Genomic DNA, 27,013 nt, shown 5'->3' with positions numbered 1-27,013 from the left:
ATAGTGTCTGCCTCATGCAACTATTAAGTGATCAAACTTCTTACAATCATAAACTCGGAACATCGATTAGCTAAGAAGGCTTCCCAATAAAATGGACAGCACAAATTGCAGAGAACAATGAGGTATAATGCATATCCTTGTTACATTATGACCATTACTATTGGACTTCAAATCCAGGTGATTTGGCACAAAACATGTCAAGGTCAACCACTGCTCAAGGAACAGAAGCCACAGGCAGGGACAAAGAAAACCTGTCATACATAAAAGGACAATAAACATTTACAAATATTTCAGGTTTTCCAAAACAATCACCTTATACACCAATTATATATAATCACATTTGTGTTCCACTTACAATGTCTTCCAACACTATATAATGATGGTCAATACAAGCCCTATGATTCAAATGGCGCACACAATCTATCATACAATTGTTCTAGTTTACAGATTCTACAGATTGATTTTGACCTTAAACAATGGTTTGCCAGGCAAAGGATCCTCTACTAGCCCCGTCCTTGCTGCCTCAGTGGGTTCTCAGCTGTCACCACTCCGAGTCAAGATACATTGACCATTCAGTATTCTCAGATGCACAATTCCAGCTCTTTCAGCAGCGAGAAACCTGCTGATAGAGATTCCACACTTGAACCACGGCAATCAGCTTAACCCACTTGCGAATCGATGTTGCAACAAGTGTCATAGTTATATCAGGCTGCCAAGTTTCCATAATAAATTTGTCGATCTCATCCTCTCTCAGGCTTCTTTCCACCAATCTACTGGTACATGGTTCATTCTGAAATGTATGCTCATCGACATTATCACTCGAGTTGAACATGGTAGCTTGGAAGGAACCAGGGGCTTGAAATGATTGCATGCTCTGCTTAGCAGAAGTATCATGAAAAAACTGCTCGATGCCCACTTGAGTGACTAGTTCATCTGTCAAGCAATTCAACACTAGACTAGAATTAGTATGGGAGATCAAGGACATGAATTTTATTCCATCACATTACAAAATTCAGTTACCATTTTCCATCTGTATGCTTGACTCTGGAATCTGTATACCATTTGGTGTTGGTGGGCACATGGTGGAGTGGTTAACTAGCAAATTGATGATCTCAGTTGAAACAGGCTGCAGAAGAAAATAATGCAGTTCAAAACACAAAGTACAACTCTTTGTAAGCAAATAATAGACGTATGGGGAAAGAAAAGAGGATATTTCTGTATGGTGTTTTCCTCAGTTGCAAGAAGGTTCATTTTCGCCATACCAAAATAGAAACAAGAAGCATGAGCATAATACAAAGCAGAATCACAAAGTTGAGTAAGATCTTTCAACTGCAATCTTTTGTTCGGTTATGACTAGGTGCTAGCCAGACCAAAGCATGACGAAGATGCAAGACCTAGATAACTAGAACACATGGCTGAGTCACAATTCTAAGGAGGGATCTTTCTATCACAATATTGGTTTGTTGAAAACTAGGTATGCATTTACAAGGTAAAGAGGTCCTGTCTCTACACTTGATAAGGACACGGAAGCAAACCGTGACCTCCTGGGATAAGAAGCATATGTAGACTCGATGATGAAAAATATAGAACTAAGAATACTGATTGCCTAATTTAGACTAGCTGGTAACCCTGTGTCATATACAGCAATGCAACTTATAAGCTCATCTGAGGATCCTAATCATTCAGTAGCCCACTCAGCAACATACTATGCACCAGCCACTTTTCAACACTTTGTTACTGTCTCTTCAGAGATAACAGATTAAAAAAAAAACAGTTCATTACTACCTAGAAGCTTGACATTCAATATACTGCACTTCTTGAATCACTGATGGAAAATAATTCTACTGGCATAAACACGACCAATGATACAACCCATACCAAGACACCAGACCTACTGCATTAAGAAATAGATGCTAATTTGTTTTAATATATAAACTAACTTACTCCTGTATTGTCATGCAGTTACATGTTTTAGAGTGGGAAAATTTAGGATTTCCTCTCCTGAGAAATTTATGCATTTCACCCCACAGATTTAAGATAATAGGCCAACAACTAAAGCCTCAAGTTTGACTGAAAATGTTTCTTCATGTCATATCATATCGCACTAAGTAAATTTCCTTGACTAGTTTCTTCTGCAATAAATGGAACATAATGCTTGAGAGTAGCAGAATAAGGATTGAATTGATTTATATGGATAGATGGGTCTATTATCATTAACTTGGTCTTAAGCATTTTGTATCACATGGTTATAGGCCCATCAAATTAATGAATTGGTTTTCCCAAGGAGATGCATCATGACAGACCAACATATGGAATCCAGAATTTGTGGGCATTAGTTGCTGGATGCAGCACCTTAACACCTCCACCATCATGTTCTGTGATCCCCACAAGTACAAGTTCAGTTCTCAGAATTTTAACTTAATGCCTGAAATAAATGACTCCCATGATATTTTACATGATCAAAATGTGTCCAAGCCATGAAGTGCTACAAACAAAAATAGAAGTACAAAGGAAAGTATCACTTACACAGGAATTTTCTGTTTCCTGAAAGCATGTAGATTTCTTTAAAGGATGAACACCATATTTAGAAAAAGTATCTTCCAGTTGAGGTAAATGATTTGTAATCTCACCATATGGTGCAAAAGGTTCATTAAGTAAACCCACTTGTCCAAATGCATCATCTGTTCAAAATTACAAAAATATCAAAAGAAGATCAAAGCATGAAACTTTTTTGAGAGACAATGGTTAGGTACCTGAAAGACATGGAACACGTGAGCCAAGTGAGCTTGATACTGTAACTAAGTGATCATATTCTTGAGAGAGGGGAACAGGAATGTTGTCAACCATCATGTGATCCGAGTTAAAGCTTTTCATATCTTCAAAAGCAAGTCCTTTCCAGATCTCTACTAAAGCCTGCAAACCAAAAGGACATTGGCTCATGACATCTTACCACAATGGTACCATGAAATAGATAAACCCCGGTCATCAACTTTATACCTGTGACAAAATAACTATCTTAAGAGAAAACTTATGTTACGAATTGCATAAGATTTCACTTTATATCTTTTTGAACAAATTAGAATAAGCTAATAGTTATGCAAGAACTTTCTTTGGTAATGCTCAATATGAAGTACTCGCTTTCATGTAATACAAGTGTAACCACAAAACTTGAAGGAAAGAATTACAGCATGGTTTCTGCCTTTCTGGCTTATGCTCATTGAACTTGCTGCTTTCCTACTTGGAAATTAACTACCTGGACCAGCTTAAGAGAAAATTCATCCTAAATGCAAGAATACTAAGTCAACTGATGCCACAACATGCCATCAGCCAGAAGGAAACTATTCAGAGCACGGGTTAATTCAGATTCGGTAAAGTCCCTCAAAATTTCAACCTTTGGAAGTCATCCAACCAAAAACAAAGAACATGCTTGAAGGTGTGACGTTTGAACAGGTATCAATTACTAAAGGTTATTGAAGCAACAACCAATATTCACTTTACATTGTTTATAGTAACTCGTTCTAGGAATGGACTCTGTGAGACCTGTTTGTGCTCAAACTTGTGGTTGTTGTTTTCTTTCAAAAAGAGTAATATAAGCAAGCTGTTTTGACATTTAATCTTTTACCAAATAGCAATTTAATATTGTTGTTCTTGGAGCACATAAAAACTTCCTGAAACCCTTTCACAAAAGAACTAGAATAATGCTAGATATGCACGAGAACAATTGTCGCTGTAAATTTACCTCTTATCTGACTGCCATCAATTGTTTTAATTGTAAAGCTAACTAACCCTATTCACTCTCTATGGTCCCCTATTGCAGATAAATCAATCCACATTCCCACCAAAACCCAGGAGCTAGGACGAGAGCAATACCATCAAAAGCTGGAGGAATTCTACTGATAGATGCAGAAGAAAGGGCAAAAGAAGGTTTGGTAGAGGTAGAGGAGAGGTGACAGCACATTCTGTGAAGCAAACAGAAAGGACTTGGAACCATACGATTATAAAGGAAAAGAGAGACGAAGAAATTAAACTTTGGGAATGACAAAGCAGCTACTTCAGTTTTCTCCCAAGAAACTGCATGCATAATTTCACCCAACAAGTGTTTTATCAATAAAAAGAAAGAATGGAGCAGCCACCTGCCCTCAGTAGTTGATCAAGACATTGTGCTAGCAAGATCATTCTATCTGGCCATTGTGTTTGAAGCTTGACCCAAACCCTGGACCACCCTGACAATTTGACAGGTCTAACCTACAGCAGGGATCATCTTACCTTATTACCTGTGCTTTAAAAAGGTCCACCACAATCTTCTTAAACCAAGTTATAAGATATATTGAATTATGAACATGCAAATGCAGAATAAGAAAAAACTAGCATTAGCAACAATAATCATCAATGAATATCTGGAGATATATCCTGAATTCTAATATGAACCTTCTGAGGTGCACTGAAGTTACTGATAGTGTGATAATGGCCATCCAGTTTTGCCCCAAGAAGCTCATACACCGAGTTGAAAATGAGAGTGACACTCTGTCCAACAACATTATAAGAATAAAGCTCTTTGCCTGGTGGACATTCCCTAGCATTTGCAACAATTGCTTCCCATGTCCTTTTTGCAATTCCTTTCTTGCTTGACTCTCCATTGCCAAGTAACTGAAGTTTGACAAGAGAAAAAAATATATTAATAAATGATCTTGTAATTGAACTTCTCAAGTAAAAAAGAACTGGCAGGTATTGCTTACTTTGCGCAGATTATCATGATCCATAGAAAGGGCTTGTAAAAATTGTTTCACACAATGTATTCCAGCATTCACAAGTCTTTTGTGAAAAGGACCATCTTTCCGTATTTTCTCCAGGTACCAGACTTCATCAGTCAATGATGGAGGATGATGCTTCTCGTGCACTGAAATTGAAGACAATAAAACACTGTAATATAAACCCTTGCTTACTTTGATCAATGTATGTTACCATGATGAGACACATAATTTGCTGCATTATCCCTTCAAAATTGTCACCTAAGATTATTAATAAAATAGAAATTCAGCCTATTTATGGATAACATTCTTTGAAGGCTGCAGGTTCCAATCATGTTAGTGTGAATGATGATTATGCAAATCTCAAAATCTGTATTCTAGTTACAAATTTCAAGGGTTGACAAACTATAAATCCTTATAAAGAACGTCAACTCTACAATACGCTACAAACATCAACTGATATTTTTTTTAAACCCCTGATATGCAATTTATCTTTGCAAGAAACTTGAAGGCCCTCCTAGCTACCTGAATGAGCTCCTATAACAATGATTGTCAAAAGTTTAAACTCATACCACGATGCACTAAAAAGCTCCCCTTTTCTTAAGTTATTCAAGTATACAGGTGTATATGCTCTATGATCACACTATTTTGCAACAAGAAAATATTTTTCACACAATGTTTATAAGAAAACACTTCAGAAGTAAAGGCATTTACTTGATAAACCATTCTTTTCTTAGCATAGATTTATATAACTTATTCCAGGTAAAGAATAAAAAAATACAAATATTGATGAGACCTTAACAATAAAATGTAAAACTGAACAGAATGCCCATGGTCTGGAGACCAAAGTTGAATATCATTTTAAAAACATCATTAAGTTCCTTGGGGAGTTCTTCTGTATATGACTATCAGTTTACATATTTTCAACCATGAATTCCTGTTCATTAATGCAAGCATATAGATGATGTTTTAATCTTGATGCTCCTGACTTTATCACCTTCTTCTTGCAGTAAGGCATGTTAAACTCCATCTACCCTCTTCTTCTTGCAGCAATCAGCCTTAATTTTTCTTTTTTTCTCTCATGGGTTGCTTGATGATCTTTTCTGAATGGCTTTCTTCTGTGGGTTTTGGATGTTCCTAGTACATCTTTTGATAAGATTGTTATAATTAGAGACCTACAACCACATTCTTAAGAAAGCATAGCAATTTCAGCAAGAATCAATGTAAGTAATATATTATACATGCTAGTTTCGATAAACTGCAGTCTTGCAAGAAGTAAGGCTGTTTGCTCAGTCTAATTCAATTTTCCATGAATACTTGAGAAACTAGATTTTGCTACTAAGAACGCAACAAAAATTACCTTAGATAGCATTCTCATAATGATTTATGTTGATCTCTGGTGTCTTAAATCAAGTTCAATTAACATAATGCTTCCTTCTTTATGGTGCATTTTGGTATCTACAAGTTTCTAGTTTAATTGCAAAATCACATGCACTTGTCTCCATAATAGTCAAGCGATAATTAAAGAAGTGAAAAAGGTTAACAAAATGTGGACTTACACTGTCCACAACGATCCTTTACCCGGAGAGGTTCACTTATTCCTTCTTGAGCTCCTTCAGCTTTATAAAGTCTCACAGCTAGCCTAAACTTCTGACTTCTAGTCCAAATGGAGTTATCACTAAAAGAGACATTATCAAGATAACCAACACCATTGGTCAGCTGAATAACCAGTTTTCCCATAAGCAGTGGTCCTTTACCCTCTCTTGCAACAACAATATGATTGTTGAATTCATCTTTAGTCCATCTTTTTTGTCCATCACAATAAAAATCACCATGGAGAGCAAGAACCTCAACCATCACTGAAGACCAGCGACCAGAAGTGACCCTTTTTCCTGTGGTAGTATCAATTATTGATATCTGGACAAGATTTTGGTCCTTTGTCATTATTGGCTTTAATGTGTAAAGCTTCTCAGGCAAGCCATTCTGGAATTGCAGCTGGTATAACTCAGCATCCGAACTGAGCAAATGACAATATCTTTTACTGGTCCATTTATAACATGCAGAAATCAGACACTGAAATGCTACTAAATGCAACAGATAAATTACTGAAATGCTCATGTAAGATGATATATGTCAAGTTAATAAAGTTCTAACAGTATACTTGCCTATGTTTAAGCACCAAACACTACAAGTTATTATGGACAGGGAAACATGACAAGATATGGAAAATGTAGGACATGACAAAACATGGAAAAAGACAATTTTGTGTCTAGGATAAATTTTGTATGGTTAAAACATACGAGTGTCATATATGTATCTCAAAGCAGAACAATTATTCATATAAACAACAATAATTTCTTAAAGTACTTTAAATGCATACCCAAAAAATTAGAAAATATTGTAGGCCAAATGACTAAAATACATACATATGTTGTGTTCAACATGTGTTGAGGACTTATATAGATGATATTATTGTTCTATATGTACCACGAATTAATATAAATAAGAATGGAATATACAGATGTCCTAATATATTTAAGTGTATTCAGAAATTGTTGTAAAGTATATAACAGGCACAAAGAGCAACATAGCCACAATACAAACATGACAAGCATTTTTGAACTGGTCATGCTTCACAAGTAATGACAAAAATCCAGTTGTTTTATACATCCAAGCCCATGAGGAACACATAAAAGAACTATTGCAAGGTACTTCGGATGCAGAACACTGAATACAAAATTAAGACAAAAAAATTTACCTGGGAACTGGAAGTGACCAATTAACAAGCGACTTCCTAATTTCATCTTGCACCTATTCATGCAGAATGACAAATTATGAGAAGCCAATTATGGTGTAACTATGATGATAGACACAACATGCGTAACAAAAGTACAAGTTAATTGCAACCGATGTGTATCTCCAGAGAAATAAGATAAAATTTTCTTACTACCAGCTATTATGCTCTTTGGTCCTATTTAAGACAAAGCATTAATTATGGGACAAGTAACGAACAACTTAACATAATAATATAATTTACTAAAAATTATCCCAGGTATGGTCAAACCGTCCAAGTAATGCCAACAAAAATACATCATCTAAGGCTTTCTCACTGAGTATGATTGCAGGTGGGTTTTAAAGAAGATTGCCTACATTTGGTAGAAAGATTGGAAGCCCAAATACCAATATCCATACTGTACACTTTACACCCAAGAAAAGAAATCCGCCACTAGTTTTGTTAATCTCCAGGAAACAAACTATTGGTTAAATATTTCGTCACAGACAAAATAGATTACCTCCTCAACCTTCCAAAAGACTTTGCGAATTGGGCGTGTAAGAAAGACGACTATGTGCGATAAATCATGACAAATATGTAAGAGTAGGAGAAAAAAGAAATCAAAATCAAAGGCGATAATGAAAACGATTTTAACTTATACCTCCAAAAGAAAGATTAAAACAACAACAAAAACACAAAGGATCAGATGTTAAACCCTCCACGACGAGATCAAATGCGAACTTTTCTCATTTCTTGTAATCCTACATAGACTCAGATCAAGACCAGCCCTTTACCGCTCTGCGAACAACCGACTCCAGTCTCGTCAAGAAACGCTTCATGTGCTGCTCGCCCATGACCTCTCTGGAACCAAAAAGAAGACGCAAAAGATAAGAAGAAGAAGAAGAAAAGCCTCGGGTCGAAAACGAAACCTTGTGTTGCCCGCTTACAGGATTAGGGGCCGCCATCGCTTTATTGTCCGAGATCCCTCCCCGCCCTCCCGCTCCTCCTCCCCCGGGGCAAGCAGAGGCCGCTTCTTGGTCGCCATGAGAGCTCGCAAGAGGGAATGTCGACGAGCGGCGGATCGCTCGGTTTTTATAGAACCTCGGAGGGAAACAACCATGGAAACTTCACATGATCCATTTAAGTCTTCGCTCTCGTCTTATAATATATATATAATCTCATGTAACGCCTACACGGAGACTCCAATTAACAACTATCACAGCTTAACTTGATCGAGCGACCAAACAGGAATAAGATCGACCCATCGGTTGCCAGGTCACCGGGTATGACACGATCGCTTATCGGGCCCACAATTTGCGACGAATGGGCAACGCTTCCTTTGTGCCTGCTGGCTTTGGCCGACATACGAGAATAGTACTCCCCCCCGGAGGGGCCTCAGAGTCTGTTGGTCTTGCCGTTGTGGCCAATCGCTTACGGAAGACGCTCTGATAGGGGAGAAAGGGTGACTGACGTCACCCCGCAATGTTCCAAGGGTGAGCCCTCCGTTCTCTGTTAGGCTTCTATCCTTCGATAATTATGTTCGGGATATGATATTCCAACACTAAACTAATGTTTTGGATCTAAAAAAAATTCAAAGAAATTAAATCCTCAAACTAATAAAATGGATCAAATAATCATCATCAATAGATTAATTTTCTAAAGCTGCAAGAGACTAGAAAATTAGCAGAATCTTGAGATTCCAAAAGACGTGTCCTGACTTCTTTCAGCTAACATTTTATTGTTTCCTTTTGAAAGAGATGCTTGCACTTGAATTATACATAGCTATGACCTATACACTACAGTGCTGTATCACAGATTCCAAGCACTCATCTTCTTGCAATACAACTATAACTCTATAAGATCACCTCCCCCTCTGCCAGAGATGTGGGCAATTCTGATGCCCAAGGTGGCAACTAGCCAAGTGAGATCAGGCATTGCCATAGCCGCAGCTGCTGCCACCACTTGGTTGACTCCACTACAAGTTGTCGTCAATTATCGTGGACAGCACAAGCTCCCGCACAAACTTGCTCCTCCGAGCTCTCTCCTCATCTTGGTAAGATAGAGTTGGTTCGGCACTGGAAAGCAGGCTCAGGAACGTTAGGCAATCAAAATGAGATCTAAAAGAAGAGACAAAAAGGTCTGAATGAGAATAACAAGATAGCAGCGACGATGCAACTGATGCCATGCTTTGTAAAAGACAATAATTTGAAGTCATTACAGCCCTTTTGGCATAGAGAACGGAAGGCGAAATCCTTTTGGCAGTCATAATTTGAAGTCATTACAGCCCTCCCATTCACCATCAAAACTCAAGAGGCAATGGTTTCAATTGACATAAATGCTGATATGTTGAAGCTCAATAACCATTATTCATGCGTGTTTTATTCAAATGACAGGCATTAATCTTAAACACACCATAACAGTGGGACAGTAGTCCTGTCCGCTGATTTACAGAGCAGAATTAATTTCCTAGCAGTGTTTCATATCGAGGATCATTGGAATGATTTTTTTTTCTCCTGTCACGATTATTAGTTCCTACTAAAAGGTCACAATGGATACATAGATGGCCATTTATATCTAATGAACAACGACATATGTCATACATAACCAGAAAAAAGAATCAAGTTTTTCTAAGTAGACTTTAATTTGGTAACCATGTAAAGAATGAACAATAATTACAACAGATGAAGTATGAAATTCAACCAAAAGTCAAATTAGCAAGAGAAAAAAGCAACTAAATTATTGGATTTTTTTTTAAGGAGATAGAAAATATATAACATTCCAGTGGATCTTGAAATGAAAAATTAGACAATGAAACATATTTCTAATCAATATTGCAAATAGCAACTCTACCATGTGAATGATTAGCAATTCTGTGCACAACCTAAAAGAACTGGTAGCAAAAAGATCGAGTATGCTTGCCCAAAGTAACAACAATGAAAGTTAAATCCCAGGAACTTGATACTTTACATGGTTCCAGATTAATTTTGTAAAGTGGCTAAGTATGCCATGGCTGCCAGGTTTACAGGATAGATAAAGACACAGCTGAACTTCAAATTGATATTGGGCCAAGAAGCGAAGCCCAGAAGTCAGGCCTAGCATTGTGAGTGTTTTTAGGTTCATGGTTGAAGGAATTGGAGGTCCAATATGGGCTTGCTCAAGGATGACAGTACTTGTTTCTCACCTTCACACCAAGCTATCATTTGCTTTAAACATTGTTTCATCAAATTCTAGTGTTCGCTTTACTGACAGCCCTCTCTGTTGTTATTCGTGTTGCCAAATTTAAGAAACAAAATGCAGTAAAACGATCTCAATTCTTGTGCATTTTCACCACAGTGTTTACTGCATTTATCATAAGTTACTCTAAATAATTTGAATTTGGGCTAGTTAACCGTTTCTCATTATGAAATTTGATTACCCTTTGGTCCAGAAGTGATGCTTATAACTGTCAAGATCCCTACATGTTGATGGTTCAATTAATTTCACCAGTGACTGGTTATCATCAGCTTCATGGCTCACTTCGAAATAGGGTAATGTCTTACCCTTCAGAACAGGGTTCGCACTACAAGTGGCTAACAGGTACAATGCAAAAGTTTGATATAAGTACAAACAGTGATGTAATTGGATGTCAAGTGAATGACAATATCCATAGTGAAATAGGAATATCATATACGGAAACTCTGAGTAGGTTTGCCAAATTTGTATGGCTCACATTCGGATAATTCAAAGCAACTTATAGAGAGACAAGTCAGTTCATCTATCAGTAAAACTATCCTTCTATATATAGATTTGTGAAACCCACATTAAATATCAATCTAAATTATCATACATTTACTTCTGTTTTAACAAGTGATCAATATGCAAACAGTAGGAAGCCCATATAACCCACTTCTTGATAATATATGTACAGATCTCATGCAATAAGTTGATGCAATCATTATAACAATAGGAGTGGAAAAAAGAAGAATATAATTCAACACAAAATGCCAGTATTTCATACCTATTTTCCACCTTATCATCTGAAATTTCATCCACTGTGCTTTCTTCATCAGAGATTACAGCTTGTACATCTTTTGAAGTTTCCACTTCAGGCAAACTGAAAATGAACGATGACAGTAAAGGATCAGGTGCAGCATTGGAGGAAGCAAGCGTGTCTGATGAGCCTCCACAGGAAAATCGAAGATTGGCATCCTGCAATTCCTTTCTCAGGAACGAAAGTGTCGAATGAGATCTTGATGAACCTTTGGAAAGTCTCCTTTCATGCTGCATGTGAGCTCTTGGTTAAGAAACTTGTCTGAGCAACTCAATATAGAACATGGCATTTGCACAATAGGAACTGAGTAATAACTCGTTGAGAAAATCTTCTGCTTGAAAAGAAAGATTTAATTATTCAATAACTATAGGAAAAAAATCAATAGGAGCATCAGACTCGATAGAAACAGATAATGGGATTCAAAAAAGGATATCTTAAAGAAATTTCCATGCTGCACTGTTATGTGGCCAACTATGTCCATTGCAACTCTGGCCGCACATATAGGGCATACCTGAAAAAAAAAAGAAGCTAATGTCAGGACAAGAAACATCACCGACATATAACGAATTAAACACACAGATAATATAAATGTGAGATTTTTTGCTAAATTCAAATGAATAATGGTAAGTCAATAATACATCCACTAAAGGCAAACTTTGGGGCAAAGGAAAGTTATTTTGGTCACAACAACAAGACAAGTCACTCAAAAGGTTAGTTCACATAAAAGTGGATCCTGCTCAAGCAAATATTTATACAACACAAGACACTACTTACTGTTTTATATGGTTACTAAAGTGATAAATATAACAATATGATTAAAGAATATATGCAACATATTCAAGTTGAAGATCAAAATCAGTAAAAAAAACTACCTAGGGCCTGGAAACAGACCTATTGAGACAAGCTACAGTTGGGTGTAAAACAATAGGGCTGCAAATCTACTATTTTCTCAAGATGGATTCCTTTATAACTAGCATTTGACAACCTCAAATAACCAGGTTTTCTCTCCAAATATCCATCATTCATTGGAGCTTGTACAATTTAGGTCCACACTGAAAATAAAGACTTTAATTGGGTTAAATTGGATTTTAAGGTCAGATAAGTATATTATCATTAACTTTGGCTTAAGCATTTTTGATAAGTGGCTCAAAGTTAATGGATCAAATATCCGATAAGAATTGTGATAAATGATATCATAGCGTATTGGACTTGGTGAGAGAATCAAGCTGGACCATGACAACAACGTGCCCAAATCTTGGGATGTAATAGCTAAAGATTTCTTTTGATTTTTTCCTTGAGCTCTAAGATGTGGTTAGGGACATATCTAAGGATAATACATTGGTACAATCCAGGGATGAAATCCTAGTTCCATCACTCTTTCGAAGCCACCATTTTCATGCTAACTGAACAACCACAAGAAGAATCTAAACATACTGAATTTTTGAATAAGTATAATTCAAGAGGTATAGATATGCAATTCAGACTGCAGAGACATAAAAGTCCATGGGAATAAAACAACTATAAATCTCTCGCTTCTGAATGACTAAAATATCAATTTAAACCACGACCATATGAGAGATGAAAATTATACAAAAATCATTTTAAATACTAAAAAAAATAACTGGATGAAAGGAAAGGTTGTAGCATCATAGAATAGGACTTGGGGAAGCCACCAAAACCCAAAACCTTTTGCATAAATCAAACACAAGAATTGATATCAAAAACGAAGAAAACGTTTAAGAAAAAGGCTTCCTATTTCAGTAAGGTCAAATAAAGTAACAAACAAGCATCACAAGGGGCTGATACCTTCAGAAGAAAATACAGAGTCGCACTCGTAACACAGGAAGGCAACTCACAAGCAACGTACAACAGGGTACCAAAAGGCCAAAAAAACGACGCTTTTTTCTTGGAAGAATCCCATCAAAATCCCATTTTTGATCCAACAGTCAAAAGAAAACAAACAGAGTGACACAGCAGACCAAAACCCTTTCAAATGCATCCCAAGGACCAGAATTGACATACTATCTCAGTCTTCACTTCCACTGGGTGCTCATCATCAAGATGACAGCACAATCCCACCAGATCGAAGTCCTCGAAGCAAAACGGGCACGGAAACTCCGCTCGAGAGTCATCTTCTCCTCCGTCGGTGTCCTCCAATCCAAGGTACATGTCTAACATCCAGAAAAAAGGGGTAATAAGGAAACAATTAGAACCGGTCCCGCTAACACTAACCAAAACAATGAAGGAACAGCAACATCCTCCAGTACTAACCGTATCGGGATCGAAGAATCGACTCGTGGCGCTTCGAGGCGGAGGACAACCGATCCCATGAGTCCATCTCCATGGCTTCTTCCCGTTTCGAATCCGGCCGTAAAGGGAAACCCTAATAAAGAAGAGGAGCTGAAGAAGAGGAGTTGGCGGCGAGCGGCCTCTGGTGGAAGATTAAAGAGCCTTGGCGAGAGAAGAGAGGCAAAGGAAACCGCGTTGTGCGCCAGGGGTAGAAAAGGAGGTGGCGAAAGAGCACCGCAATTGCTTCGGTCGGAAGCAGCAACAGAGAAGATGACAAAGGGAGAGTGATGGGCCGGTCGGGTCCACAATGCCACCAATGGAAGGTCGATTCGGTACCACGTGTCAAACTGAGACGATATGTAAAGGGGATTCCCTGATTTGCATCACCGGAGCGGATCCGTGGAGTTATTCGAGTCGAGCCGTTTGCTGTACGGACGCGATGGGATCTGGAATGAAGCACGTGCGAGTGTTGCGGCTGAGAAGAAGCCATGTGCGATGGATGACTCATGTGGCCCGCTTCCCGGGATGAACGCACGTGGAAGCTCGCCATATTGCACGTGGAATACCGTGCAGCTGTTGTGTATTTGTCCACCGGTCAAACTTACGTGTGTACCCGTAGATTCTACGTATCCGTATGAACTCATAGATTGGCATCTACACTGGAGGAGGAGTTCGAGCATGCAAACTGACATCTACGTATCCGTATTTACCCGCTTTTCTGGCTGTGTTAGCGAATGATGCGTTGTCTCCCAAGTCGGTTACTGTGTGAGTGCCACCAAAGTGTCGAGACTGAAAGAAGACGGATGTGGAGATGACTCATCAAAGTGGATCACCAGAACTCAGTGCTGACAACGAGGATATGATCAATCGTTCATCGTTTAATACGTGTTCTTTGCCTTATTTTTTAGATTAAAAATAAAAAATAAAAATTATTTTTTACTGGATTGCCCATGTAGACAAAGATTCAAGATAAATATTATATTTTTATATGTAAAAATAAAATAAATTTAAATTTAAATTATTATTTATCTTTTAAAAAATGTTTAGAATTTAGGATTGTTATAATTTTATGATGCATAAATATTTTTATTTTAATTTTTTTTATATTAATAAATAATAATTATTGATTTATGATATTAGAATGATTATTTGACTTATAATGATTTTATTAAAATTCTTATTTTTAGATTAATACAATAATTCTAATTCATTTAACTATATATTCAAGAATTATGTGTAATTTTTATGATTTAATTAGATTTAAATTTAAAATATAAATTTAATTTATTTAATTTATAGATTTGAGTTACTCTCTAATAATTTAAAATATTAAAATCTAATTGGGGTTTGACCTAAATTAGATTGATCAGTCAGATCGAAGCAACCCAACCCTTATGGCTATGCATAACTCAACTCATATAGCCAAGTATGACCTAGCCCTTGTGACCATGTACGACTTAACCCTTACAATCAAGTTTGACTTGGCCTATATGATACAGGTACAACCTAGCTTACGCGACTATATAAGACTTTGTAGTACAAATATCCATTCGAGTAGAATCCAAAGAAATACTAATTAATGAATGGGCATCCCGAAAAATGTAAAAGTGATCAATGTGCAAAGATCACCTTGGAAAGCATAAGAAAAAGCTATCATGACGAAAGATACAAGATAAAATATACCCGAGGCACAAGTCGGGAAAACTTAACTTGCATAAGAAAAACCCATTGTGATGGGAAGCACAAAACAAAATATACTTGAGATATATGAGTCGAAAAAATCCAACCACATGAGATAAAATCTACCATAACGAGACACAAAGCAAAATGTGCTCGAAGCACATGAGTCGAAAAAATCTGACTCGTGTGAGAAAAAACCTACTATGACAAGAGGTATAAGATAAAATATTCTCGAGGCCCATGAGTTAAGAAAACTCGACCCATATGAGGAAAATCCGTCATGACGGGAGGCACAAAACAATATATACTCGAGGCATGTGAGTCGAAAAAAAGTATCTGCATGAGAATAAATACACTATGATGGGAGCACAAGGCTAAGTGCTCACCCGGGTTATCGATTCAAGGTATATGTCAAGCTCAAATCGGGCATCCTTGCCTCTTATTGGTGATTTGCCCAACGTATGGAAGTTAAGCACCATCGACCTCGTCAGCGTTCACCTAATGTGCAGATGTTGGGCATCCTTAAGCCTAATTGGAGCTCACTCAATAAGTAGAGGTCGAGTGTCCTCGACCCTCGTAGATCGACTCTTAGAGGTTGTCGATTTAAGGTATAGGTTGGGCATCCTCGACCCTCGTAGATCGACTCTTAGATGTTATCGATTTAAGGTCTAGGTTAGGCATCCTCGACCCTCGAAGGTGATGCTCGAAGGTCATTAATTCAAGACACGAGTCAGGCACCCTCAACCCTCGTCGATGATTTGCTCGACGAGTGGACTTTGGGTGCCCCCGACCCTTAGAGATTGTCGATTGAAAGGCACAAGCCAAGCTTCCCCTAACCTTCATTGCCTAATGCATAGAGGTCGAGTATCCTCGACTCTCGGAGGTTGTTGATTAAAGGCATATGTCAAGCGTCCTCGACCCCCGTCGGTGATTTGCTTGACTCATGGAGGTCGGGTGTCCTCACCCTCATTGGTGCTCACTCGATGCATGGAGGTGTCACCAACCCTCGGAGGTGAGTGCTTCAAGGCATAGGTCAGGTCAGACATCTCTATCCCCTATTAGTATTTGCTCGATGCAAGGACCCAACCCCCATTGGCATTCACCCCATGAGTCGGAGAACCAATCAAAGAACCGTAAGCTGAATGTGTCGGATGAACCAGATGTCACACTTCAGGTCCATTTTACAAGAACCCTTAAAGCATGCTTTTAGAATGGACAAATGATTTTGGGGAGTGAGAGGGGAGGGGAGGGGAGGAGATATCGTCAACAATTCACCATTTGCATGACATCTATGCTCGAGGAAAAAGAGAAAAGTTATCCCTCATTTGACTATCTATGTTAATAAGGGTCCAACGTAGGAGGTTGCAAGCTATTTCACCCTTATAACTCGCTTGCTAAAAATGGTAAGGAGAGATTATTAGAGACGATCGAGGATTATCTCTCTATAACATATTTTATAGAATATTTTCTCCCTTTACAATCATATATAAAAGTTTATAGTAAAAAAAAGAAAATCATGTTTGACCACATGCCATCATACACACATATTTCAGTTTATTAACTTGAGACTCGAAAGGATCGGATCGAAAAACATCTTTCGATCTCAATCTTCGTAAAAGTGACATCTCGAGACTCCATGTTTTTATCTTGATTATATCTTAAATAATCTTACGTACATGAATTTAGACTATGGGGTTAACCGAGATGTTAATGACATCTTTCCATAACACATGCGATGTAAGTAGAAAGTGTTACGACCATGTTCAATTGGGCACAACGATCGATAATTTGATTCATTTTAACTATCATTAATACAATCAATCTTACATAACGATCACTAATGTGATTGATATTGGGGTCAATGTGTGGTGAGAACATACATAGACATTTGTCCCCTAAAGAACATGAAAACCAGCAGCGTCAGTGATCACTCGCTTTTCACCCCACAAGCATGCTTCTGTGGTCACTATCAACGGTTTTCTATTAGGCTGATTCACTAGTTCTATACATAAATACATACATACATATATATATTATTCTTTTATAATTATTAGTATTTGATAATTGAGGGATATATTTTCATGCTTGTCTTATCATTATTTTGTGTATCTTAGATTTTATAAGACATATTAAAAACTTCCCATATAGGAAAATATTAAAAATATTAATTTTATATAAAAATATCATATTTGGAGGCTTTAAAAATTAAGATCCACTGTAGAGATTGAAGTGAAAGATGGGCTCTATTTAATATGATTTATGATACTTGTAAAGTCTAAATAATAACATGTCATTGAACATTCAAACACATGCATCAAGTAGTAGGAAAATTAAGTAAATTTAAGTTAAAAAGAAAGAAGTGATATATGTCTGAATACTTTAAAAATCGTGGAGATGTTTGCATTTGCATCAGACGGGAGCCGCGAAAAGCCGGAGCGCAGAAAACCGGACCGTTTCGTTCCGGTTCGGCTAACTAACCAACCTCAGAGATTTCTTAGGGAAGCAGCTTTGGTTGGACGGACTCGCTGACCCTTCCCTCCCGCTCTTTCATCTCTTTCTCTCTCTCTCTCTCTCTCTCTCTCTCTCTCTCTCTCCTGCAAATTGATATCCCCTGGCTTTCCGCTTCCTCCTTCCCCTTGGATTGGATCCTCGGATGACCTGCATTAATAGCCCCAAAGATCGCTTCTTGGGGATAGGGGGTGCGAATTCGCCGAAACGTTGTCTTTTTTGGTATTCGCTGCCGGAATAGCCCTAAAGATTTTGATTCTGGTTGTTCTGTGACTGCGATCTCTGGTTGCAGCGCGGAGACTCAAGTTTTTCGCCTCCTCTTTGGTGTATTCGAAGCTTTTGAAGCCCAAGGTCGCATCTTTACAAGGTTTCGTGAGGGTGAGACAGAGAGGGAGGGAGGGTTGGGAAGGGGAAGCCGACAAGGGATTCGATGGGGAGGGTGAAACTGAAGATAAAGAGATTGGAGAATAGCAGCAGTCGCCAGGTCACTTATTCAAAGAGGAAAGCGGGAATACTGAAGAAGGCGAAGGAGCTGTCGATATTGTGTGACATCGATCTTGTCCTTCTCATGTTCGCGCCTAATGGGAAGCCTACAATATGTGTTGGGGACCGCAGGTACCAACAACTTTTTGGTCATCCTCGAGCGTTTTTTCTTTTGAATCATTTGGCAAAGCTCTTCGGATTCAGATTTGATCATCATGTTCCCTTCTTCGTTATTATTGCTTGATCTGTGACAAACGGGTGCATTTTGTGAGAATTGTCTTTTAGTTCTGTAGATGACCTATCACAAACATCGGAATGAGGTCAACTTGAGCTTTTTCTTGGAAAAAAAGGGAAAAATAATCTACCACAGAAACTTTGCTAAGCATTGCTGTTAGTTTGGAGAGAGGATGCACATCATATCTAGTCTTCTTATGAGATGGAAAAAGAACGATATACAATGATAAAGGAGATAGATGGGCAGATCTATCTTGGTGTTATATTTAAGGGTGATCGTTTGTTGCAAATATTTAATAGACCTCCCATATTCTCACTTCCTCTTCTATGTCCGGGTACATGTTGATGATCGCATTGTTACTTGATTGTTGAAAACCAAATATTCCATGAGACAAAATAGACATTGTTTTGGGCTTCAACAGCAACCAAACTTGTTTTCTCTCACAGGATCTGCTAGTTTCCATTAAATTTCTATTCGAAGCTGTCGTGTTGTTATTTTTTTTCAAAGTTCTTCCATCTTTCTCACCTGATTGAACAAGAGAACTTTTACCTCCATCAATGATGCTACTCAAATTGTCTTACTTCTATGAACAAGCATATGTATCTCACATGAATAAATCAATGAGAAAAAGAGGTTGAGATAGTTTAGATTCTTATACCAATTGTCTTTGCTTGACCATTTATCCAAGTTATTGTAGTTTGTTTCCTAAATGTTAAATGAAAATATTTTGTTTGCAGAAAAAGTGTGTTTTCATCATTTATGGTGTTTTAAAAAATGCCCTGCCCAAATCATTTTAGTCAGGTGCTGAAAGTTATGCTCCAATTTGAGCTTGTCCATGATCGGAATCGATAATCAAGTTGTTCTTAGCTGGCTTAGATAATATTGTGTGTGTGTGTATATATATATATATATATATATATATATCTCTAATGTTTGGTCCCTTTTTCTCTAAGAGTGTCCATGCTGAGTTTTCTTGGTGATGCCAATTAAGCAGTTTGTATTTAATACATTTAGGAGCTAAATCAACAGTATACAATGGTCAAGCCTTGTCCTAGATATTTATTCAGTTATTGAATTGAAAAATAATGTGCACACTGGTGAAACCTTGGCCATCATTTAGTTTTTGGTGCTAAGACCCATCAATGTCCATTCAAGGGCTACAGATAATATTATACTAAGCAATATCATTACTGTTACACTTTCATTATGGATCTGGACTTCAGGTATGTGATTTGGATGGATTATCAGCAAAAAGAGAGTTCCTACTGATGTTTCCTGGTCTTTTATTTCTTTGTTCTTAATTTTACCTGGGGTTAATCAGCAACAAGCATTATAAGTTGTTTGACTTATGAAACTCTAGAATAAGGAGATTTCATATTTGGACTCTTGTTCCATTGACACTTAGCTCAATCCATAATCATGGTGGTTAATGAAACTGGCTTTGATTTTTCTTGGTTATGGTACCCTCTGCCACTAATGTTTTAGTTTTTGTTGAAGTATTATATTTGAACAAGAACTTTTACTCCAATAGTTTGTTTTTTGTCTAATAGCAACATTGAGGAGGTTGTTGCAAGGTTTGCTCAAGTATCTCCACAGGAAAGGGCAAAAAGGTAAGCTGAAAATCTCATGGCTTTAATAGCTGTTTCTTCCTTACATTCAAATCACAGGCCTCTCTGGTGAGCACCTTTCTTTTTTCTAATTGTAACAGAAAATTGGAGAGCCTTGAAGTAAGTGTGTTCACCATTCTTCACTAATCAGTATATCAGTATGATTATTCCATCTTTGCTAAAGAATGTCACATTCAAGGAACTGAGGGTCATTACGATGTACTTTGCAAAACTGATGTCCTTTTTTTCTAGGCTCTTAGAAAGACATTCAAGAAGCTGGACCATGATGTTAATATCCAAGAGTTCCTGGGTTCAAGGTACTAGTATCATTTGTGTAATTATCATTTTTCATGAAAAATGCTTGAAATCCCTAATGGTATTTGTTTGTTTTTCTTGCAGTACTCAAACAGTTGAGGTACTTTTCATATGATATTTCTCCCTGCATCATCATCTTCAATTAGGATAATTGTAGCTTTCTTTGACATTCCTGATCTTTATTAAAACTCCTATGCAGGAGCTCACTAATCACTTGAGGTCATTGCATGGTCAAATATTAGATGTGCAAAAAAGACTAAGGTTCTCTGCTTGCTTTGGCTTTCTATTATCTTCTTATTTTCACTCCATATTACTTGAATCATTTTATGTGAAGTATTTTTCCCCTCCTTTTTTAACACTATACTGTGAATCTCATAGCAGTAACTTCTAGTTCTTTTAGTTATGCAAGTAGCCATCAAAAGGAACTCTAGCAGGTTACTTTGCCTGTCAATGGAACATAGATAAAACCCTTGGAAAGATAGCTTGATCAGGAAAGAAATATTCACCAATAAAGAACGGCATGCTTGGCTTCAGATTTATATTATCTTTCAATAACAAGGAAAAATCAAATTAACCACAAATAGCCTGCCCTAAAAAACATTTGGGCTTCTCTTGGCTGCCTCGTTTGTTCTTGTCATGTTCCTTTTCTGTAAAGTATTTTTGGTATTTATGTTGTACATCTTGATCTTCCTATTAGTTAACTCTACCCGCTAATCTTCCCTATCAGATATGCCATCCATATCAACAAAGACAAGATTGTTGATGAAGTTCTAAGGCAAATTGAGAGGTCTACAAATAAACAAGAAACAGTTGCAGTTCGGGACTTTATGTTGCGGTTTATGATTATGCAACTGCTGTGGCTTCATTTGCCCTGTTTTAGCATAGCATTTAAAGAAGAGGAAGGACACAAAGCTTATGAGACTCATATTGTCCTCTGCCTTGGAATCTTAACATAAAACAGTTGAATAAACCATTATAGATGCCTATTAAGTAGCCATGATGAAAATCTAGACTTGAGGAGTGCTGACAGACTCACAATTGAGGTCTAGATGTACCACTCAAATAATCTCTTGTTTCATTGGTCATGTTTTATTAGTATGAATCATTTTTGTTAAAAGATGCAAGAATCTTGGTGATTAGGTATTTCAATGTCGCAACAAATGCATTTATATGGTGTTAAAAAGTTTAAAGAATAATCATGGTGATCAACAGCATACTTCCTAGTTCCTACTGATGGTGACCATTTATCACATACATATTTTAGATGAACTTATTGTGAATATCAAGAAGGATGTATTTTGATGACTTTATGTAAATGCTTCGAGTTATGCATGACAAACTAATACAACAACCAGATTTAAGGTCATAATGGGACACTTAGCAGATGAACAACAACAAAATTTTGCTGGCAATTAGTTGTCAAAGATCCGATGGGTAAGTCTTAACTTCATCCAGCTAACAAAGTAGAGAGAGGCAGAAGAAAAATGTGTTAGTATGCCATGCCTTCAAAATGTTGAATACTGGTGTATTCTTGTTTATCTACTTAGTGGCACTTGAGAGGGTCCTAGGAAAGAAGATAAATGAGGAATATATGAAGGCATGGAGATCTATACATCATAAAACCAGTGAAGATATGTTTGTAAAAAGTTAAAAATATAAAAGGAATATTAGCAGTAGTATTGAGAATATAGATATGGAGAAGCATTTGAGAATATAGGCTTATTAAGTGTTGATTGAGGCCTCATGATGAGATTATGAGAATACTTATATTTGTCTTGGAACTAATTAGAAGGAAAAGAAAGCCATTACAAAAAGGCTATATGAAAAGTTAATAAATGCCTTTTGTGATCATTATAATGACATTGCCATATATGTCATAGAATATATTAGTCTTTTATGAACAAAAGTGTGATACATTCTGGGTAATCTTGCAGTTCACATTGGTGATTCCACATTTATCCTGTCTCCAAGAGCATGTAAGTTGTGATGCAGTAGGTAGTTGGTTTAGGACATCAACCTTAAACCTTAATGGAACTTACTTGAGAACAATATTCCATAACTCAACCCAAATGTTGGTTTAATGGTATCCTGTTGTTTTTCGTACACACTGGTGGGTAAGATAAAAGATTGGGTATTAGAATAAGAAACAGATGCAAAAGCAGAAACATGGTACGTTAGATATTAGAATATAAAGCAGATGCAATAGCAGGAACATGGGTATATATTTTATAATTGCTCTAGCCCCTAACAAGTATAGAAGGTCTCTTTAAGATCAAACTATGTGTCTTATGATTGCTGGTCAATAGATGCTACCAGAGACATATGAACTTAGAAAAGCACCTGCAGGACATAGTCTCCTCCAGATCTATTTACTGATAGGACTTTTGTCTGTTCATGCAAATGAGACAGTTGCCACTTATGCTAGCTGCTATTCTACAGTCCAATAAATATGTAACATATTGTCCAACTACATACTGGAGTTAATGCACACCTAATTTTTCTGATCATTCATCGAGCAATATAATGCTGAATGCTGCTGGAAGACTATAATAAGTAGGAGTTACCAGTAAATTCAAATCATGAGTGTTATTCCTTAAATTTTTAACATTTTTGCATTTTCTTTTCAGTTATTGGACCGATCCAGATAAGATTAGTAACATAGACCATATTAGGGCTATGGAACAGTCTCTCAAGGAATCTCTTAGCCGTATTCAGGCGCATAAGGTAACATACTATTTTAAAATAGTAGATTCATGAACCATGCCTAATAAATTGGCCATTCTACTGTAGATTTTATTCTTTTCCATGTAAATAGTTTGCATTAGTTTATATGGATATTGCTGATAAAACGTTGCATCATTTCAGCTCATCTTTATTGTTGAATGCAATAACATAGCCATGTTGATATGGAGCAATTACGCTATCTCATCAAAAACACTCCTAACTTGGGGGATATCATGAGCTCCTTTGCATCTTTGTTATGACACCACCCTATGCAGAATCCTTTTTTGAGTCTGCTATGACTAGCAGGCAGGGAAATCAGGAGCATAAAGATGGACTTCATTGCAACCTAAGTAGTCTACTAGCTCAGCAACTTAAAAAAGAGACCCACATTGTGGTCCAAAAACGAAGCTCGTATACAACAGGATCATCTTATTATTTTCCTGATAGGAGAAAATTGAGGTGTTCTAATATTAAATATTTGTAGTTATCTGTGAAAATTTTAGATTTTCTATCTCATGATAAATTCTTTGGTCTTAAAATATTCCATTACTATATCCTTCCCCCTCTTAACCCCAAAAGAAAGAAGAAAATAAAATAACAGTTCAGATAGCATCACTATGTTTAGCAATTATTCAGTTGAGAACTTGAGATAATATCTCAAGATTCTCAACACAGTTTTCGTATATGAACCTCATAAAATGTAAACTACTTTAAGTCAATGGAACCATTATCTGCTGTTTACAATGTAGTTTGTGAATTATTGTCATTATCTACTTTAGTTTTTCCCACTTGAAACTGCTTCATTTTCTTTGTCTTGACAGGAAAACTATGGAAAGCAACTTATTTCTTTAGAATGCAGTGGCCAGGTAAAGAAGCTTTTAGTGATCTTGTGCTTTCTTTCAGCCAATCACTTCCCTATGCAAGGAAACGTTGCATGTTCATTGATCAATCACAACAAGATGATAAAAGTTTGCCACTTCTGTAGTTCCAAAATGACATGCATTTGTCCTCGGGATTAGGCTGTGCGCAAGGAGCCTCACCATTGCAATGGCTTCATAACAATGATGGTCAGCAATTGATGCTTCCACAAGATGCTAATTTGATACCTCAGAGGTGAGAAGGCAATCCAATTGCCTTGCATCATTCTTCATTTAGGGAGTAGATGTAATAATTTTTAAGATATAATTATTTGGACTCTCCTATTATCTATGACATTCTTTATTTGCTCAGTTGTAGTTTAGGGGTATATAGTTATATCACACTGATTGGTTTTTTTTGCTTTAGCTTAAACAAAATGATGGAGAATGACCCATTTATTCAAACATCATAGGGCCAGTAGCATCATAGCTTAAACATCATAGGGCCTCTAGCATCTCAACTGACCCATTTATTAAAGAATGGAAATTGGTCATTTTGCTTAAGCTTAAACGTAACGTTGGAAATGTATTTTACCTGATGTGTATGGGATGTATACGGGTTAGACTCTTTTTGAATATAAAATGATGGGCTGGAATGATTTATTAAGCCAATCTAAACTTTTTATTTTTCTTTCATTTTGTAACTTGGACTTTTTTAATTGTCAGCCAAGGTGCTTTAAATAGGTATCCACTAAATTTACTGCAATTTTTGTGATTTTTTGACTTTTTAATTAATATATTTTGGGAAGCAATTGTATTGTAGTTCTGATTGTTACTCTTGCTTGATTCAAGGGAAAAATATTGACAAGGACATGATATGTTAAACTGCCAGCCATTTAAGATGGTCACCAAAGCACATGTATCATCATGACATGATCATCATCCATGACCTTCCAGTTTCAATTGATTAAAGAAAATTTAATGTCGTCCAACCTCCTTGTATAATGATTGATATGCTATTTTTCGGTTTTTCAGAGATGTTGGTTGCTCCACAGACACATCTCTTCAAAATTATCCTGCTTACTTCAGCACAGGAAAACAAACAGATGCAAATGAGCCAGTTCAGGAGGATTCCTTGCATGAGTTTAGCCCAAATGCATGTTTGAGGCTTCAGCTAGGAGGACAATACCCGTACCAGTCCTATGGTCAGAATTTGCTCAGTGATAGAACATTCAAGCCTGATGCCGAAAATAGTTTACAGGAAAGTACAATAGATTATCAGGTGAATCAGTTTGAGACACCCAGGTCTGGATATGATGCTAGCTTCCAGAATTGGGCTTCCACATCTGGGACTTGTGGTGTTGCAATATACGATGAGCAATCATATACCCAAGTAAGTTTCCGAAGAATTTTTACTTTTACAATCACATAATTGGTTCATTATTCATTATAATTGCAACAGAGACACTGAAACAAGATTTAGGAGGTTATATTCATGTCTGAAGGTTTTGTCTCAACCCCATGTCTCAACACTCTCAAAGAGATGGGGGGAGCTTTTCTGCACCATAACCACAGAAGTGTGCCCTGCACTATCCCTCTGCGAATGTTGGTGCCTGGATTAGGATTAAACTTGGGAGATAGAACATTTCCAATTAGGATTAAGATATTTCATGTTGTCAAAGCAAATTGTGAATATTCTTGTCGTGTCATCCACAAGACAGAGACATGTGATGAATACAGGAAATCTCTTTTATCAGTCCTCAATTCCAATTTATAATATTTAGAACACATTCTGCAGTTGTAGGATTTTACCTTTGTATGCATAATCCTCCAATTTCCAAATTTCAAATAATGCTGAAAAAATTACTAAACCAACTTATCTTCTAACTATCATTTTCCTTTTTGTTTTACAAAATTGCAGTTGGTAATATCTTATCTTTTATTGGCTGAATTTTACTTGCTGAACTGTAGCTGGTATTTATATTTTAACAATCTCGAAGCTTTTGATGGTCAAATGTACTTACTGTTGCTATTGTGCTTTGGCTATGACTACACTGAAAGAAACACAAAATAGAAGTCTTAGAAAGATTTTATGTTATCCCTGGTTTTGATGAACTTCTACCTGTCAGTGCTCATGTTCAACCTAATTTTGCAGCAACCCAACTAGACGAAGAACTGGATCATCTGCCCACCCTTCCTGTTGGAAGAGAGCATCCCCAGGACTTCATCCTTGGAAATCCTTTTTCAAGTGATAGATGGCAGGACGTGCCGGTACTTGCTGACTTAATCTCCTTCTTACAATCTTATTAACACCCGATTGATGGAACTGTACATTGTGATTGTTATATAACGTGAGATAGGAAAAAGGATATTTTCTTTTCTTTTTTTTCTCTCTTTGTGAATTCATATTTGTTGATGCTCCTCAGCTGACCATTTTGTTCAGGTTGTTTTGTATACATCAGGAGGAGGTTTTCCTCTTGTAAATGATAATTGTAAGTACTGTACATGCACTGGTGCTTCTCTTCAATTTGGAACTGTAAAGGAGGACTATCTTAGCGAAGTATATTGTTTGATGATCCCTTTAAATTTCGTGCATTTGCATCGTCGGAATGACGTGAAATCTTGACCGTCCAATTGATGTACTCCAGCTCCGGGTTGTGCGCCCGGTTAACGTTAGGATATTGTGTGGTCAGGATCGTCTCTCCGATCGTTGACGGCTCGGTTGCGATCCGGCCGTCGGTGTTTGAAATACGATGATTGGGAA

General features: G+C 37.0%; 3 protein-coding genes across 6 annotated transcripts; 1 reads left to right on the top strand and 2 right to left on the bottom strand.

Annotated features, from left to right (window-relative positions):
• Positions 1-254: 254 nt before the first annotated feature.
• On the bottom strand, positions 255-8,620 carry LOC135633244 (calmodulin-binding protein 60 A-like). 3 transcript variants are annotated; one of them, XM_065142494.1, is made up of 10 exons: positions 8,469-8,620; positions 8,316-8,382; positions 7,507-7,559; positions 6,308-6,789; positions 4,737-4,897; positions 4,429-4,647; positions 2,754-2,913; positions 2,527-2,681; positions 1,021-1,126; positions 255-951 (listed from the first exon to the last, which is right to left on the bottom strand). In XM_065142494.1, exons 1-10 carry the CDS (start codon positions 8,564-8,566, stop codon positions 605-607), a joined length of 1,848 nt encoding a protein of 615 aa, XP_064998566.1. In that variant the 5' UTR covers positions 8,567-8,620; the 3' UTR covers positions 255-604. The 3 variants fall into 3 exon arrangements, with proteins under 3 accessions (XP_064998566.1, XP_064998568.1, XP_064998567.1); XM_065142496.1 differs by having other exon boundaries at positions 6,308-6,765; XM_065142495.1 differs by having other exon boundaries at positions 255-933; positions 8,469-8,619.
• A 737-nt stretch (positions 8,621-9,357) lies between these two features.
• LOC135632483 (protein DEHYDRATION-INDUCED 19 homolog 2-like) lies at positions 9,358-14,034 on the bottom strand. The gene is made up of 5 exons (XM_065141093.1): positions 13,823-14,034; positions 13,574-13,722; positions 11,985-12,062; positions 11,519-11,787; positions 9,358-9,596 (listed from the first exon to the last, which is right to left on the bottom strand). The coding sequence occupies exons 1-5, from the start codon at positions 13,893-13,895 to the stop codon at positions 9,497-9,499; spliced, it is 669 nt and encodes a 222-aa protein (XP_064997165.1). The 5' UTR covers positions 13,896-14,034; the 3' UTR covers positions 9,358-9,496.
• A 4,017-nt stretch (positions 14,035-18,051) lies between these two features.
• On the top strand, positions 18,052-26,776 carry LOC103978944 (agamous-like MADS-box protein AGL65). Of its 2 annotated transcripts, XM_018823121.2 has the most exons (12): positions 18,052-18,219; positions 18,321-18,643; positions 20,297-20,356; positions 20,455-20,473; positions 20,606-20,670; positions 20,753-20,768; positions 20,868-20,929; positions 23,296-23,392; positions 24,214-24,258; positions 24,378-24,505; positions 25,285-25,642; positions 26,405-26,776. In XM_018823121.2, the coding sequence occupies exons 2-12, from the start codon at positions 18,459-18,461 to the stop codon at positions 26,414-26,416; spliced, it is 1,047 nt and encodes a 348-aa protein (XP_018678666.1). In that variant the 5' UTR covers positions 18,052-18,219; positions 18,321-18,458; the 3' UTR covers positions 26,417-26,776. The 2 variants fall into 2 exon arrangements, with proteins under 2 accessions (XP_018678666.1, XP_009393193.1); XM_009394918.3 differs by having other exon boundaries at positions 18,052-18,643.
• The last annotated feature ends 237 nt before the right edge of the window (positions 26,777-27,013 follow it).

This window comes from Musa acuminata, chromosome BXJ3-3, assembly GCF_036884655.1.
Source record: "Musa acuminata AAA Group cultivar baxijiao chromosome BXJ3-3, Cavendish_Baxijiao_AAA, whole genome shotgun sequence".
Taxonomy (NCBI): domain Eukaryota; kingdom Viridiplantae; phylum Streptophyta; class Magnoliopsida; order Zingiberales; family Musaceae; genus Musa; species Musa acuminata.
Note: the sequence above shows the minus strand (reverse complement) of the source record. Positions and strands in the feature narration are given on the sequence as shown.